At 38.5% G+C, this 12,402-nt stretch overlaps 1 protein-coding gene across 21 annotated transcripts in view; it reads right to left on the reverse strand.

Annotated features, from left to right (window-relative positions):
- Positions 1-211: 211 nt before the first annotated feature.
- HEATR5A (HEAT repeat containing 5A) overlaps positions 212-12,402 on the reverse strand; it is a 120,831-nt gene continuing 108,640 nt past the window's right edge. For 16 of the 21 annotated variants that reach the window (XM_043516994.1, XM_038404931.2, XM_043517000.1 and 13 more), the window contains 5 exons: positions 9,136-9,408; positions 6,502-6,726; positions 3,654-3,808; positions 2,113-2,326; positions 212-1,881 (listed from right to left, as the gene is read on the reverse strand). In XM_043516994.1, coding sequence (XP_043372929.1) covers positions 1,577-1,881; positions 2,113-2,326; positions 3,654-3,808; positions 6,502-6,726; positions 9,136-9,408 — 1,172 coding nt within the window. In that variant the 3' untranslated portion in view covers positions 212-1,576. The remainder of the gene's footprint in view (positions 1,882-2,112; positions 2,327-3,653; positions 3,809-6,501; positions 6,727-9,135; positions 9,409-12,402) is intronic. The other 5 variants (XM_043516998.1, XM_043516997.1, XM_043516993.1 and 2 more) reach the window with 1 other exon arrangement.

Here is a 12,402-nt window from a genome sequence, read left to right on the forward strand (position 1 = left end):
TCCATTATAGGGAGTTTTTATAAACTCTCATTGGCAGTTGTTAATTCTGAGTTATTCTATTTGCATTTTTACATCTTATGGTAAATATGTCTATAGAGGTTCTGATAGGGACACTGTATTGATTGGGAATATTAATTAAAATCCAGATTTTTAAGGTAACTCAAAATAAATGAAAGTCCTTCTATCAGGTAAAATGAAAAACAAACTTAACTGAAGAAAATTAGGTTTATTTATGTGTATTAGAAAAATGAATTGTTAGAATTTTGGTCAAATGGTTAATTCTGTACAATTTACAATAGTATTTATATACAAATCTTATAATAAAATACAGTACATCACACCCTTCCTGAGTCACAGTGTGTTTCTCAGCTCCGTAGATGTTTTTCTTTTCTTGACCAATTTTTAACAAGGAAATACTATACTCATTTTGACGGTATTTGGTTTACTGAGCTAATACTGGCACAAAAGAAAAAAGGCAATACATCAGAAAATACTTTATAGCCATTGCAATTTTAGTAGTTACATTTTTTTCTATATTAAAATAAGTTCCTTGATAAAAATTATATTTTTGAACTTTTTCTTTGTTTGTTGTATTTTGACACAAGATAAGTTAACTTCAGACATTTCCACCCCTCCTTGGAAAGATATGATTATTAGTGAGAGTCACGTATAGATATTTGATCATTTAAAGATCATGAAATAGATGCAGCCAGATAGATAGATAGATGTCTGAATCAGAGGCACAGTGCATCAAAACTGCTGTCCTTTTCAGGTTATGTAACTTTCAACTGTCTGGCTAGCATAATATAAAGTTAAACCAAAAAGAATATCCTGAAAAGTGAGGCTTTATATCAAGCAATAAGGCACCAGTTGTGCAAACACTTACACATGTGCCTTAACTGTAAGCACATTAGTCCCACACTGCAAGTCCCTGCAGAACTGGGGCCAAAGTGAACAGGCATTGTGAAGCTGTAATATAACAGGAAGTGTTATATTGCTATATCTTGGACAGCTCAAGAGTTTATTAGCATTTAATTAAAGCAGTCAATATTACCTTAAATGCAGTGGGATATTAGAGCTCAACAATAATTTATCTTAAGGATGACAAGGACATTCAATATATGCAGTATGTTAAATCAGTACTTAGGAAAGACTGAACAGCAAGTAAATTTATGCCCCAGTTAAATCCAAAATCAATCACAGTAACTTTTGTTTTAAACAAGTATTGCCAAAAATAATTCAGTTTATTTAATGAATAAAAATGGCTGGCTCCTGAATATATCTAAATCTTATTTCTTGTCTGTATTGACATTAGAAATGCACGATTCTTGCAGATTTGTTATTTTATTAATGCAAATATATAGTTTATATTATGTTTGATACGTTTTTCTCAGAGTGCTCAAATTTAAAAGGTCAATTATATTTAATAGAAAGCAAATCTCTAAAGAATGTTGTTTTTAAAAAATCTGGATTTCAAATCAAAAGTGAGCTAAAACTGAAACCAACTCTTCCTGACTACTATAATTAGAAAAGAAAAGGGACTTTTTTGCAGTGTTATCAAAGTGCTTAAGATACTTCAGAGAAAGTTGGTCTTTAGTTGAATGCTTGAACTTTTCCCAGGATTCTTTGCATGTTTAGGTGTTGTCTTGACTTTAATGCTTTCCTGATTGCCTTTTATAGCTGATTCAAGCCTGGCTTTCATAGTTGGAGAGGAAGCCATTACTTTTTTAAAAACTGATGAGTACTGTGGACCAATCTGCATCACGTTTTGCAAAGCAAACTCATGTAGATTTCTTGCTGAGTTTGTGGCTGACCCCAAAGAATTCTCATCCAAAAGAAAGGAAATAAGGAGAGGCAGGAGGCAGGCCACCAAATAAGCACCTATAAAATTAAAAACAATACTTAGATATCAAATAATTTTTTTAAGGTTTTTAAATCCTAACAACTACTAAGCAGCTCACATAAAGAGAGTCAACATTTTTCCAAGACATACTGTTAAACTAATAATTAAATTTTGTTCAAAATTATAATTATGGGGGAATACATCTTATTTTAGTTGATTCCCGACAGCCACTTAAGACATTAAAAGGGCATTGAAATTAAGGGACTTACGATGTTCTTCCTCAGCAATGGCTATGAGAGCTGCAACCACCTTTATTCCTTCCTGAATGACTTGCAGTTCAGCAGAATTCTCAGGCTTTGTTTTTTCTGTTTCCTGCAATTTCCTCATAATAGATGGTGCCAAAGAATGAATGTAAGGATATGAGATAGCTCTTTTGGGATATTGAAAGATGGAAAGCAGCAGCTGATAGCACTTAAGTTGTACCTAAAGGGGAAAAGTTACAGTTACAACACTGAATGTAAACAAAGTTACACTTAAAACTGCATGTCAGAATGCCTTGGCACTTCAAACAATTTTAAAGATAAATTTAAAAGAAAAAAAAAAGTGTACAAAAGCTTGAAAATTCACATGGCAAGAGAAACTTTTCATTAGCTAATGATAAAACACACTTTGAAAAGTTAAATGAGGTCAGATAAGTATCTCAGAATTGTTTTAACAAGTAACGAAGAAACCATAAAACACATCTTGCACTCAACTAAAAATGGCTAAATAGAGTTTTAGGCTCACAAGCCCACTAGGTTTCCTAACCACGTTAAAATGAAATTTTTGAGAAAATTACACTTGACTAAAAGCAGGGGCTTAAAATAGAAATGCTTACTTAATGCCTTAGGAGTCTAAGTGTCTATAGGACTTTTGAAAGTCCTAAGTCCTTTTGAGGTGCCTAAGTTAGTTAGATGCTTTTGAAAATTTCACCCGTGTCACTATTTCTTTTTTTGTAATTACACCTGGCTTTCTGAAATTCTTATTAGTGAAAGCCATCCTGCTGAAAATGGAAACTTCTAAAATTGGACATATAGCAATAGACTTAAAAAGTAAATATTCTAGCAGTGAGTCATTAATTCTGATAATTAAATATTAAATAAAGTTGACTTTCTGATTGATAAATCAGTATAGAAGGAGGAGGAAAAAAAACTGGTTTACGATGGACTCCCACACTGGTCAATATAAAGACCACATTTGGGGAGCTACTATTTAATTAACAAAAGCCCAAGGGAGTATCATCTTTAAAGCTGCACTTTCAGTGTGATAAAGGGTGAACCGCTATGACAGTGGTATACTTACACCATGTAAGAAACAAGACAAAAATCCCCCTAATGTGCTGTTTCTGTCAAGAGTAAAGATAAAGAATCAAAACAGATGACCTGGCAGCGTATTGCCTTAAGGTCTAAAATAAGTGCACAGAGAAAATTAAGGAAACGTCTGCAAAACTAGATAACTTTCTTATCCATTTATCAAAGTGTGGAGTTCTTATTTTCCAGATGGTGAAACAATAATATAGAAAATACTTCATTTGTATATAGAACATTTTAATGAACAACAGTTAAAAGCAAGGCACAGTACAGACCCACTAGCTCTGGCCAACAAGTTTAAAATTGTACTTTAAAATAGAACAGATCTAAATGGGACAGAATTAAAAAAAATTCTTTCAAATCAACACTTCGGTCCAGTAAAACAGCTCAACAGAAAATGTGCTAGACGAACTTTAGCATGCTTCTAACTGAAATACTCCTCTAGCTAGAAAAGTACTTACTACAGGATCTTTTGAATCAAGTGCTATTTTAAACTTCTCAATACAACGCTTTTGAAGGCACTCTATGGTAGTAACTTCTGGACTTGTAGACAAAATAAATACTGTAAGGGCAGTAAGCAGGTTGACTTCATCAAGTTCTTGTTGAGCTCCATCTACTAAAGATAAAACAGTCTCAAATTCACATTCTAAAAGTAATATTGCAAATTGTAATGTTCTAAAGTGATGTAAAAAGTGCGCATGAAGCATTTTTTGGTATGGCATTTCCTATATTATGTCTAAATGCAATTATACAATGGTGCAAACACATTAATTTTGTATTAAGAAAATATTTTTCTTTTGTATTTATTGATACAACTGTTTTCAGAAGAATCTAAAACCAATGGCAATTGATCTGGATGTGGTAGCAAATGACGACGTACACAGGGATGGATTTCAAGTAGCAGGCTGCAACTTTGTTAAACCTGTCACAAAGGAAGGGCACTACAGCTTTGTCACCCATACTTGCATACCAGACATTTTAAGTAGTTCCAGAGTGGGGGTAGACTCTCCTTAGCCTACCTCTAGGCCTCAGCTTGCTCTTCTGGAGTCCTACCATCCTTCCCCGACAAAGGTGACTGAGGGTGCTAAAGAGGAGGATCTCAGCATGTGAGCACAAGGCCCATAAACAAAATCCCAAGTATTTTACTTCAGGGAATCGTTTCTTTTAATCGCACTAGAAACTGGCCACAAGTTGTGATGAATTAACATCCTTGCCAAGCACTATCACTAATTACTAAATCCTACCACTATTTAACCTAACTGTGCCTTCAGGATGCTGCGAGGAAGGCAAAAAACCTCCCCAGGCTCCTGCCAATTTGGCCCTTACAGGAGAATAAGTTCCTTCCTGATCCCACATGATTGGTCAGACCCACAGCCTCTGCAATCCACAGCCCCAAAGTCATCAGTATGGGGGTGGGAAGCTGGAATGGAACAAAAAGAAGCTCCACATGGCCTGGGTTAGGGTTTAAATTATTGAAAGGGGAAGATGAGGGACCCATCAGCTCCCTTTCTCCCCAGGCTGGCCAATGAGTGACTAGAATCTGGAAGAGGCTGCTCCTGCATCCCCCCAACAAGTATTCTCTTCCCCATTTCTTCTGAGGCTGTCCCAGACCCCACTGTTCTCATCAGGTTTTCCACTTGTTGAGGCATGTACATGGCACTTCATTAAAGTTATTAAAAGGAACTGCAAATGTAATGTTAAAATCTTAGATATACATGAAAAAATTCATCTTCATTACTGAAATTTGTATTTTACAGTGGGTTGAAGGGTAACTGCCTTAACTATTAAAACAAAATCAATTGGAATCATGAGGAATGAACAGCATTTTTTTTTTTAAGGTTATGTCTTACAAAACTTAATTGCATTTCTTAATTGACTAAAAAATTAATGGGTGAGATAATGCAGTATTTTAGATGTAATTGAATTTCAAAGCATTTGATACTGCCTCATGAAATCTCACTCTCAATTAACACAGATCGGCTTGGAGAGGAATGCTGTCATATACACTGAACACTAAAAGTCCATAAACACATGGTAGTGTTGACTAACAATATATCAAGTTGAAAAGTGGTGTCCAGGAAGTCTGTGGAAAGTCCAGTTTTACTTAACATATTCTTTAATGACTTGGAACACAGGCTGCCTGTTAGAAATGTGCAGATAATGCTGAACTGGGGGTGTTGGAAACACCAATGAGGAAAGAAAAAGTGATACCAAAAGACACAGAGAAATGAGAAACATGGTCAAAAAAATAAAATTACATAAAGATTGAACAAATGCAAGCTAATAATGTTTCAGGAGTCAAAATAATCCTAACCATTCAGAGGAGAAAAAACAAAGCAGTAATGTTGAGAAAGACATAGTGAAGGGGTGATAAGACAGCAAATTAGACAGGAGTCTGCACGAGATAAGAGACAACAGACCTGCAAAAAGAAAGGGACAGTGTAATTTTGGGCTCAGAAGCAGCACATCACAGAGCAGAGAGAGGTAATAGTCTCCTGTACTGTTCTGATGCGACTACTCATGGGACATGGCACTCAGTTGGAAGTCCGTTTACCAGTAATACACTGAAAATTGGAGAGATTTTGGGGAAAAAAGCATCAGCTGGCCTGAGGAATTAAATTAATATTTTCTCATAAAATACATAACGTATCTGCAGATATTCTAAGTGTGTAATTATTTACCACACCTGCAAGCCTATGTCTAGGCTAGGCAAATGTCAGGGTTCCTTCCCCACTCTGAACTCTAGGGTACAGATGCGGGGACCCGCATGAAAGACCCCCTAAGCTTATTCATCCAAAGGAAAGCAGATAGGTCCACTGATGGTGAAAGTGCTGTTTTAATTCTGACCTGTGGCCTGGTACAGAGGATAAGCATGTAGCCTTCCACACCACAATAGAGCTCTGGGGAGGGGAGCACCACTGCAGTGGATACACCCTTTGGGTGCACTGTTCCAACATAGGCTGGGGCAGAGGATAGCAACGGGCTGGGGCTGGATGTAAGCCATGGTTTCATGAGGAACCATGAAATCTGCCTTCCCATTACACCAGTGACTACTACACCACAAAAGAAGCATGGAGAGACTCTGGTGGCCACTCCAACCTATAGACTGTAGTAGCAGAAATGGGACTGGGCTGTACTTAAGAACATTAAAGTTGGACTACATGGGTGAAGTAAGTTTCACCCTCAGACATTAAGCTATCTTAACAAAGAGTAGTTCAGTTCTTCCACCACCATCTGAATCTTCTAGAGTTATTTGAATTTTATTTATGCCAAGCATCTTTTCATCGTCCCCCTTTCACTTTTGGTTACCTGGATCCCAACAGTCAAGAACTGTGACTAAAGCACTACGAAGAAGTTCAGTCCAAGCAGTTCGGCTCTTCTCTGCTCGAGCCATAGGAGAAGACAATATCCCCTTAAGAGCTTGTAAAGATGCAGCAACTGTCAAAGGTAACTGGCCATCTGGCAATTTCACAGCCGTTTCTCTGAGGACTCCAATAATTAGGTACAGGATAGTAGGGAGTACGGAAACGCTTCCTATGAGACAAAACAAATGCTTGGTATGTCACTGTATAAAGCGAAAGACTTACAGAATTTGTTATTTTATAAATCACTTTTCTTCAATTCCCTTTTTATATATAATGTCTAAACAGTTTTCATTTCTAAAAGTTGCCTACTTATTGTAAGTCTTGGTTCCAGAAAAAAGTATTTAAACAGCATGTGATTTTATGTCAACTGTCAAACATAGAGGCAGACTGGCCACTTAAAGAGATGCTGGACTCTCTCCTTTTAAGTCAGAGAGTCATTTACTTCACTGGGACTACTCACATACCTAAAGTTTATCATGTAAAAGTCAGAATTAGTGGGGGTTCAGAGAAAGGCAATGATAATGATGTGGAAAAATGCATATGAAAAAAAGAACGAAAAGATTTGGATTGTTTACTGTAGAAATGAGACAAATAAGAAGGGACATAATATAATACACAAAATAAAGATAGTAGTTTGGGAGCTTCTGTAGTGTCTGTTTCAGAACAGGGATGACATTCAATGAAATTAACAGGTGGCAAATTCAAAACTGATAAAAAGAAATACTTTTCCCATGGCACATAATTAGGCTGTGAAACTCTTTGCTGAAGGAAGTCAGTGAGCTAAGAATTTAGCAAGATTAAAAAAAAGAGATAAGATACTGAACATGCATAATAATATCTAGAGTTATAATAGTTATAGCTAACAAAAATTTAGGAAAGCATCACACCTAATGTGAGGAGCAGGTTATCCCACATCTGCCTACAGTGTGGTTCTTACATCTCCCTCTGAAAGATCTAGCGCTAGCCTTTGTTGGAAACAGAATACTGAACTAGACAGAACTTGGGTCTGACCCAATATGGCAATGCCTATGTTCCAACGTGCTTAAATGTTTAGACTGGGCTCTGCTAGTGCAGACACCTGAATCCTACTGAAGTCAATGGAGTAGAGTCCACTCATACATTTTGTGCACTATTTTAGGACCTGATTAAGCAACGCGCACACTTAAAGTCAAAGTGCACACTTGACTTTATTGTGCTTAAGTCCATCGCTATTCAGCAAAACAGAATGAATAGAGATGGACTAAGGCATGTACTTAAATGCATTACTGAACTGGTGCCTTAGGTTCTTGTCCTTTTTCCTTAAAAAGGAAAAGAAAAAAAATATCTGAAACTTAACTGCAGGAACTTAGGAAGAACTTAAGAACTTTGAAGATCAGCAAACCAGTCCATTTATTATGATTATATTATACATAAGCACTACCATATAGGAGACCTGGGTTCAATTCCATGTCCTGATCTCTTGACTTCATCTGATCCTGCAAGTAATTTTGCTATAAAACTCCCTGAACTGCTAAAGGCAAAAAATGCAGCAGGAAGCAAATTCAACCCAAGGAGCAAACTAATTTTCCTCACAAATAGTGCCTCTCAGAGCCTAACGAGGCCATGTCCAAGCCCTTTTCTTGTCATTCTGAAAGATGAAAATCAGTGGATTGAAGGTAACAAAAGTCCATCACCACCCAACATTAATCCTTATGATTGAACAGGGGAGTTGGTGACTGTTTCCAAAAGGAGATCCTCATCCCTTTGGACTGGCAGGACGGTGACCATGACACAAGAACTCAATAGTAGAGTACAAATGAGTGGGAAAAGGGGCTGGTAAATGCAAAGGATAGGAATTGCTGGATTTATAGTTTGTACAGTACCATTAGGTGTGAATAGTATTTTACATAAATACAGTGACAGAGCTTTGATTCAAGGAAATTACAATCTAAATTAGACCCAACTCAGCAACATATGAAAAAGCTGAGTTATGGAAGCACAAAGATAATAACAGTGAAAGATAAGATACGACAGATAAATATTTGATATAATTATATTATTTTAAAAAGAATATAAAAAGGTTTGGTGACTGTGAAAAATGAAGTCTGGGATGATGGTCAGATAAACACTATCTTCCTATTTTGTGTTTCTGTAGTTTACAAGATGGCTTTAGGACAAAGATGATATGGCACATTTCCCTTTGGAGCACATTTTTACAGCTGTATTATAAATTCCTAAATTGAGGATCTATAAAGGAAGCATGTAGCTACATACATATATCTATGTGAAATAAAATGTGTCCATTAATCGGACTGCTTTACAGGGGAAAGACGGGAGAAAAGTATTTCAGTCCTGAAAACTATTTTACACTCCCACACTACTGCTTCTGTATCTATCAGCCTTTTTTCTTTTCTTTTCTTTAAAAACTTTTGAGTACAAAAAAAAACAACTGGAAAATTGTCATAAGTAAATCTCCAAGACCTTGCCCCAGCATTTATACAACAGAGAAAGTTATGTAGTAAGTATATGTTACTCTATCATTTTTTCATTTAATCTTCCCTTGTAACAAAATCACATATTGGTACCAACCACATCCTACCTTCAGGAGAGCAGACTGACGGAATGTCAGAGAGGATAACTAATGCTGCTGATACCAATCTACTTCCACTCTCTGACAACAACTGAGGTTTTCCAGCTTTAATTGCAGGGCTACCAGTTACTTTAGGGTTAAGCTGGGGGAGCTGCCTCACTAGAATGCAAACACACAACTCCAGCGTTGCAAAGACTAATGACTTTCCAGGCACCAGTCCTCCTGTGTCTTTGCCTTCTCCAAATTCTGGCAAGGTCTCCTTTTCTGCAGCACCATCATCAACTGTAACGAAAGGAAGAAGTAAGGAGGACATTAAGCATGTAGTGTTTTGTTGACAAAAGTTTACTTCATGAAGCTTTGTTATATCGGCAGGGAATAATTTACAGTTTAAATTCTAATGAAGCACAGTGTTAGAAGTTCCATTATAGGACAACTGTAGTTTGAATAAATTTATAAGGATGCACTCACCTCAACTGAATGTGGTGGGTCTTTGTTTGTCCAGCAGGAGAAAGAGATGTTGCTCCATTAAGGGTCCTTTGGGTTACCAGGGAGAGGAAAGAGAGACGGACTTATCTAAGTAAAGCCAAGGGGGCAACAGGAAGAGGCCAGACCAGCTGGGAACACTGACCCCCATGTACACAGGGGAGAGGAGTATTTATACCTCTATGCCAGGGGTCTCAAACTCAATTTACTTTAGGGCCAGTGCCAGTTCTCAAATCCTCCCAGTGGGCCAATGTCACTGAAGATGGTGTTCAGAAAAGAAAACGTTTATATTCTATTTTTTATTTCCAATTTCTTAGAAATAATAAAACTGTCATACAACTTTATACAATTCTTCGCCTGCCAGAGAGTGTTTTAGTGTTTGCCAGACACCTAGCAACACTTCAGTTCTGTCAGTTTGTTGATGTTTGGCCTCAGTGACTGAGCAGTTGAAACCTTCAGGATTGCAGCAAGATAATTGTGTTCAGTATTTTGACTTGTTTATATTCATCATGGAAAAAAAAGTGACGCTGCCTCCATGGCTGACTTCGCCCGGCAACTAATGATGGCAACTCTGTTCCTCTCCCCCAGCCAATGGGAGCTGCCGGGGGCGGCGCCTGCAGCAGAGATTGCCAGCAGGGTGTCTGCCTGCGTCACTTCTCCGCGGGCCTCAGTGGGGAGGTTCTTGGGCTGCAGATGGTCCACGGGCCAGGACTTTGAAAACCCTGCTCTATGCATTCCAGAAGGATCTCTCTCTTTCTCTCTTGTCAGTCACTGCAGCAGCTAAATTGTCTGAAGATTTCATCCTCACTGAGCATACTCCAGCCCTTCAGAGCTACTATGTGGGACCAAACTGTGCATTCACCCCCTACAGAATGACTGAACATGCTCCAGCCTAAGGCTACAGAGGCAAAGCTGGGCTTCCCATGTAACTGCTGGTCCTGGCAGCTCCTCTGTGCTTTCAATTACCCCCCTGCTGGCATTCAAGCAGTATAGAGAAGTAAGCCACCTGACTCAAGTGCAGCGGGGACAAAAGCTGGATCAGAGAGAAGGAATGGAGTAAATTGGGACAAAGTGTCCAGTGAGAGTTGGACTAGAAGGGAGGAGAAGAAAAACTATCACGAAGAGTTGGGGGATGGGAAGTGGGAGAGACTGGGCATGGAGACTGGGAGCCACTGGGGGAAGGGAGGCTGTGACTGACTGAGCAAGGAGACAGGGTGTTAGTGAAGGATAGATCTTTGGAGGTGGATGCAGGTTGCGAAACTAAACAGATGACAAGGAACTGTCAATTTGACAAGGAATTGTGGGGAGACCACTGGGAATAGCTGGGCAAGGAGACTAGGACAAGGAGCCAGGAAGGGGGGAAATTGGACCAAAAGCCGGGGAAGGATAGGGACTGAGATGGATGAGGACCCAAAGATGGAGACTGGGACTGGTAGCCAGTGGAGGAAACAGGATGGGATGGAGAGAGATTAGATGAAGAGACAGAAGAGGGGAAATGAGACTAGATAGTCAATAAGACTGGAACTGGACCCCAGATGATAAGACTAGGACTTGCTAGCAGAATGGGACTAGAATGAGGAGCCAAAGTAGGGAAGAGACAATACTAGGCTGAGGAGGACCAACAGATAGTAGGCTCTGACACCATGAGAGAACACTCTCTTCCAGAGTGTGGAGTGGAACCCAAGATATCCGAGTCCCTCTGCTGTCAGCATTGCAAAGATCTGTGAAACCCACTGAAACTGCACCACGTCCCCTTCTAGTGTAGTCCACAGAGCAGATGCCAACCAACTATTGCTAACAGTTACTCTGTTAACTCAAGTGGCAGAGATCTCTAAGGTGGATCTCAAGATTCAGCCTTGCTGATGAACCAGCTGGAGGACAGTATGATGCCACGTGATGGAATTGCTGATTTTTCAGACGGCTTTTTTAAAAAACCTAAGAAATTATACACAAAAAACCTCCTAAAATCATCAAAGTAGCAAAATCAAGCACTATTAAGTCAAGAAATGTCAGTATTGAGAAATACCTGTGCAACCTTAATTCAGGCCCTTGTGCACAAGCATTATGATATAGCGCTTAATCATATGGTCACATACCATTTTTTCCACAGTATCCCTTCCTCATTTAGTGCATAGGATAGACCTGCTCTGGGGATGAATCAGGGTTGTAGAGTGAAAAAGTACAGTGGGATTGTATGGGGTTGTCCACAGGGCCTCTGCATCATTTGTTGCAGAAGCTGGAAGATGTGTGATGAATGAGGAAGTGGATTGGAGGAAGGAGACTGCATTTCCTCACTTTTCAGTGCTTGACTTTGCAAACTTAATGTTCTTTTAATGTATTTTTGTGTGTGTAATAGCTTTACACACATTTATACAGCATATATATTAAAAAATAATTGAGACCATTTTAGATGTCATTTTGAAGATTAAACCTAATCTGCAGTTATTCCTCCATATGAAAAACTAAGGAAATAATTTGGCCAATAACTCAGCCAAAGGAAGAAATTAGGTTGATCTGGCATGATTTGTTCTTGACGAATCCATACTGACTATTCCTTATAACCCAATTATCCTCTAGGTGCGTACAAATTTTTGTTAAGTAATTTATTCTAATATCTTTCCAGCTATCAAGGTTAGTTTGACTGGTCTATACCTCACTGGGTCCTCTGTTCCCCTTTTTTTAAAAGATGGGTATTATGTTTGCCCTTCTCCAGTTCTCTGGGACCTCATCCATCCTCCCTAAGTTCTCAAAGACAATCTGTAATGGTTCCGACATTACTTCAGCTGGTTCCTG

The sequence above is a fragment of the Dermochelys coriacea genome, chromosome 6 (assembly GCF_009764565.3).
Source record: "Dermochelys coriacea isolate rDerCor1 chromosome 6, rDerCor1.pri.v4, whole genome shotgun sequence".
Taxonomy (NCBI): Eukaryota; Metazoa; Chordata; order Testudines; family Dermochelyidae; genus Dermochelys; species Dermochelys coriacea.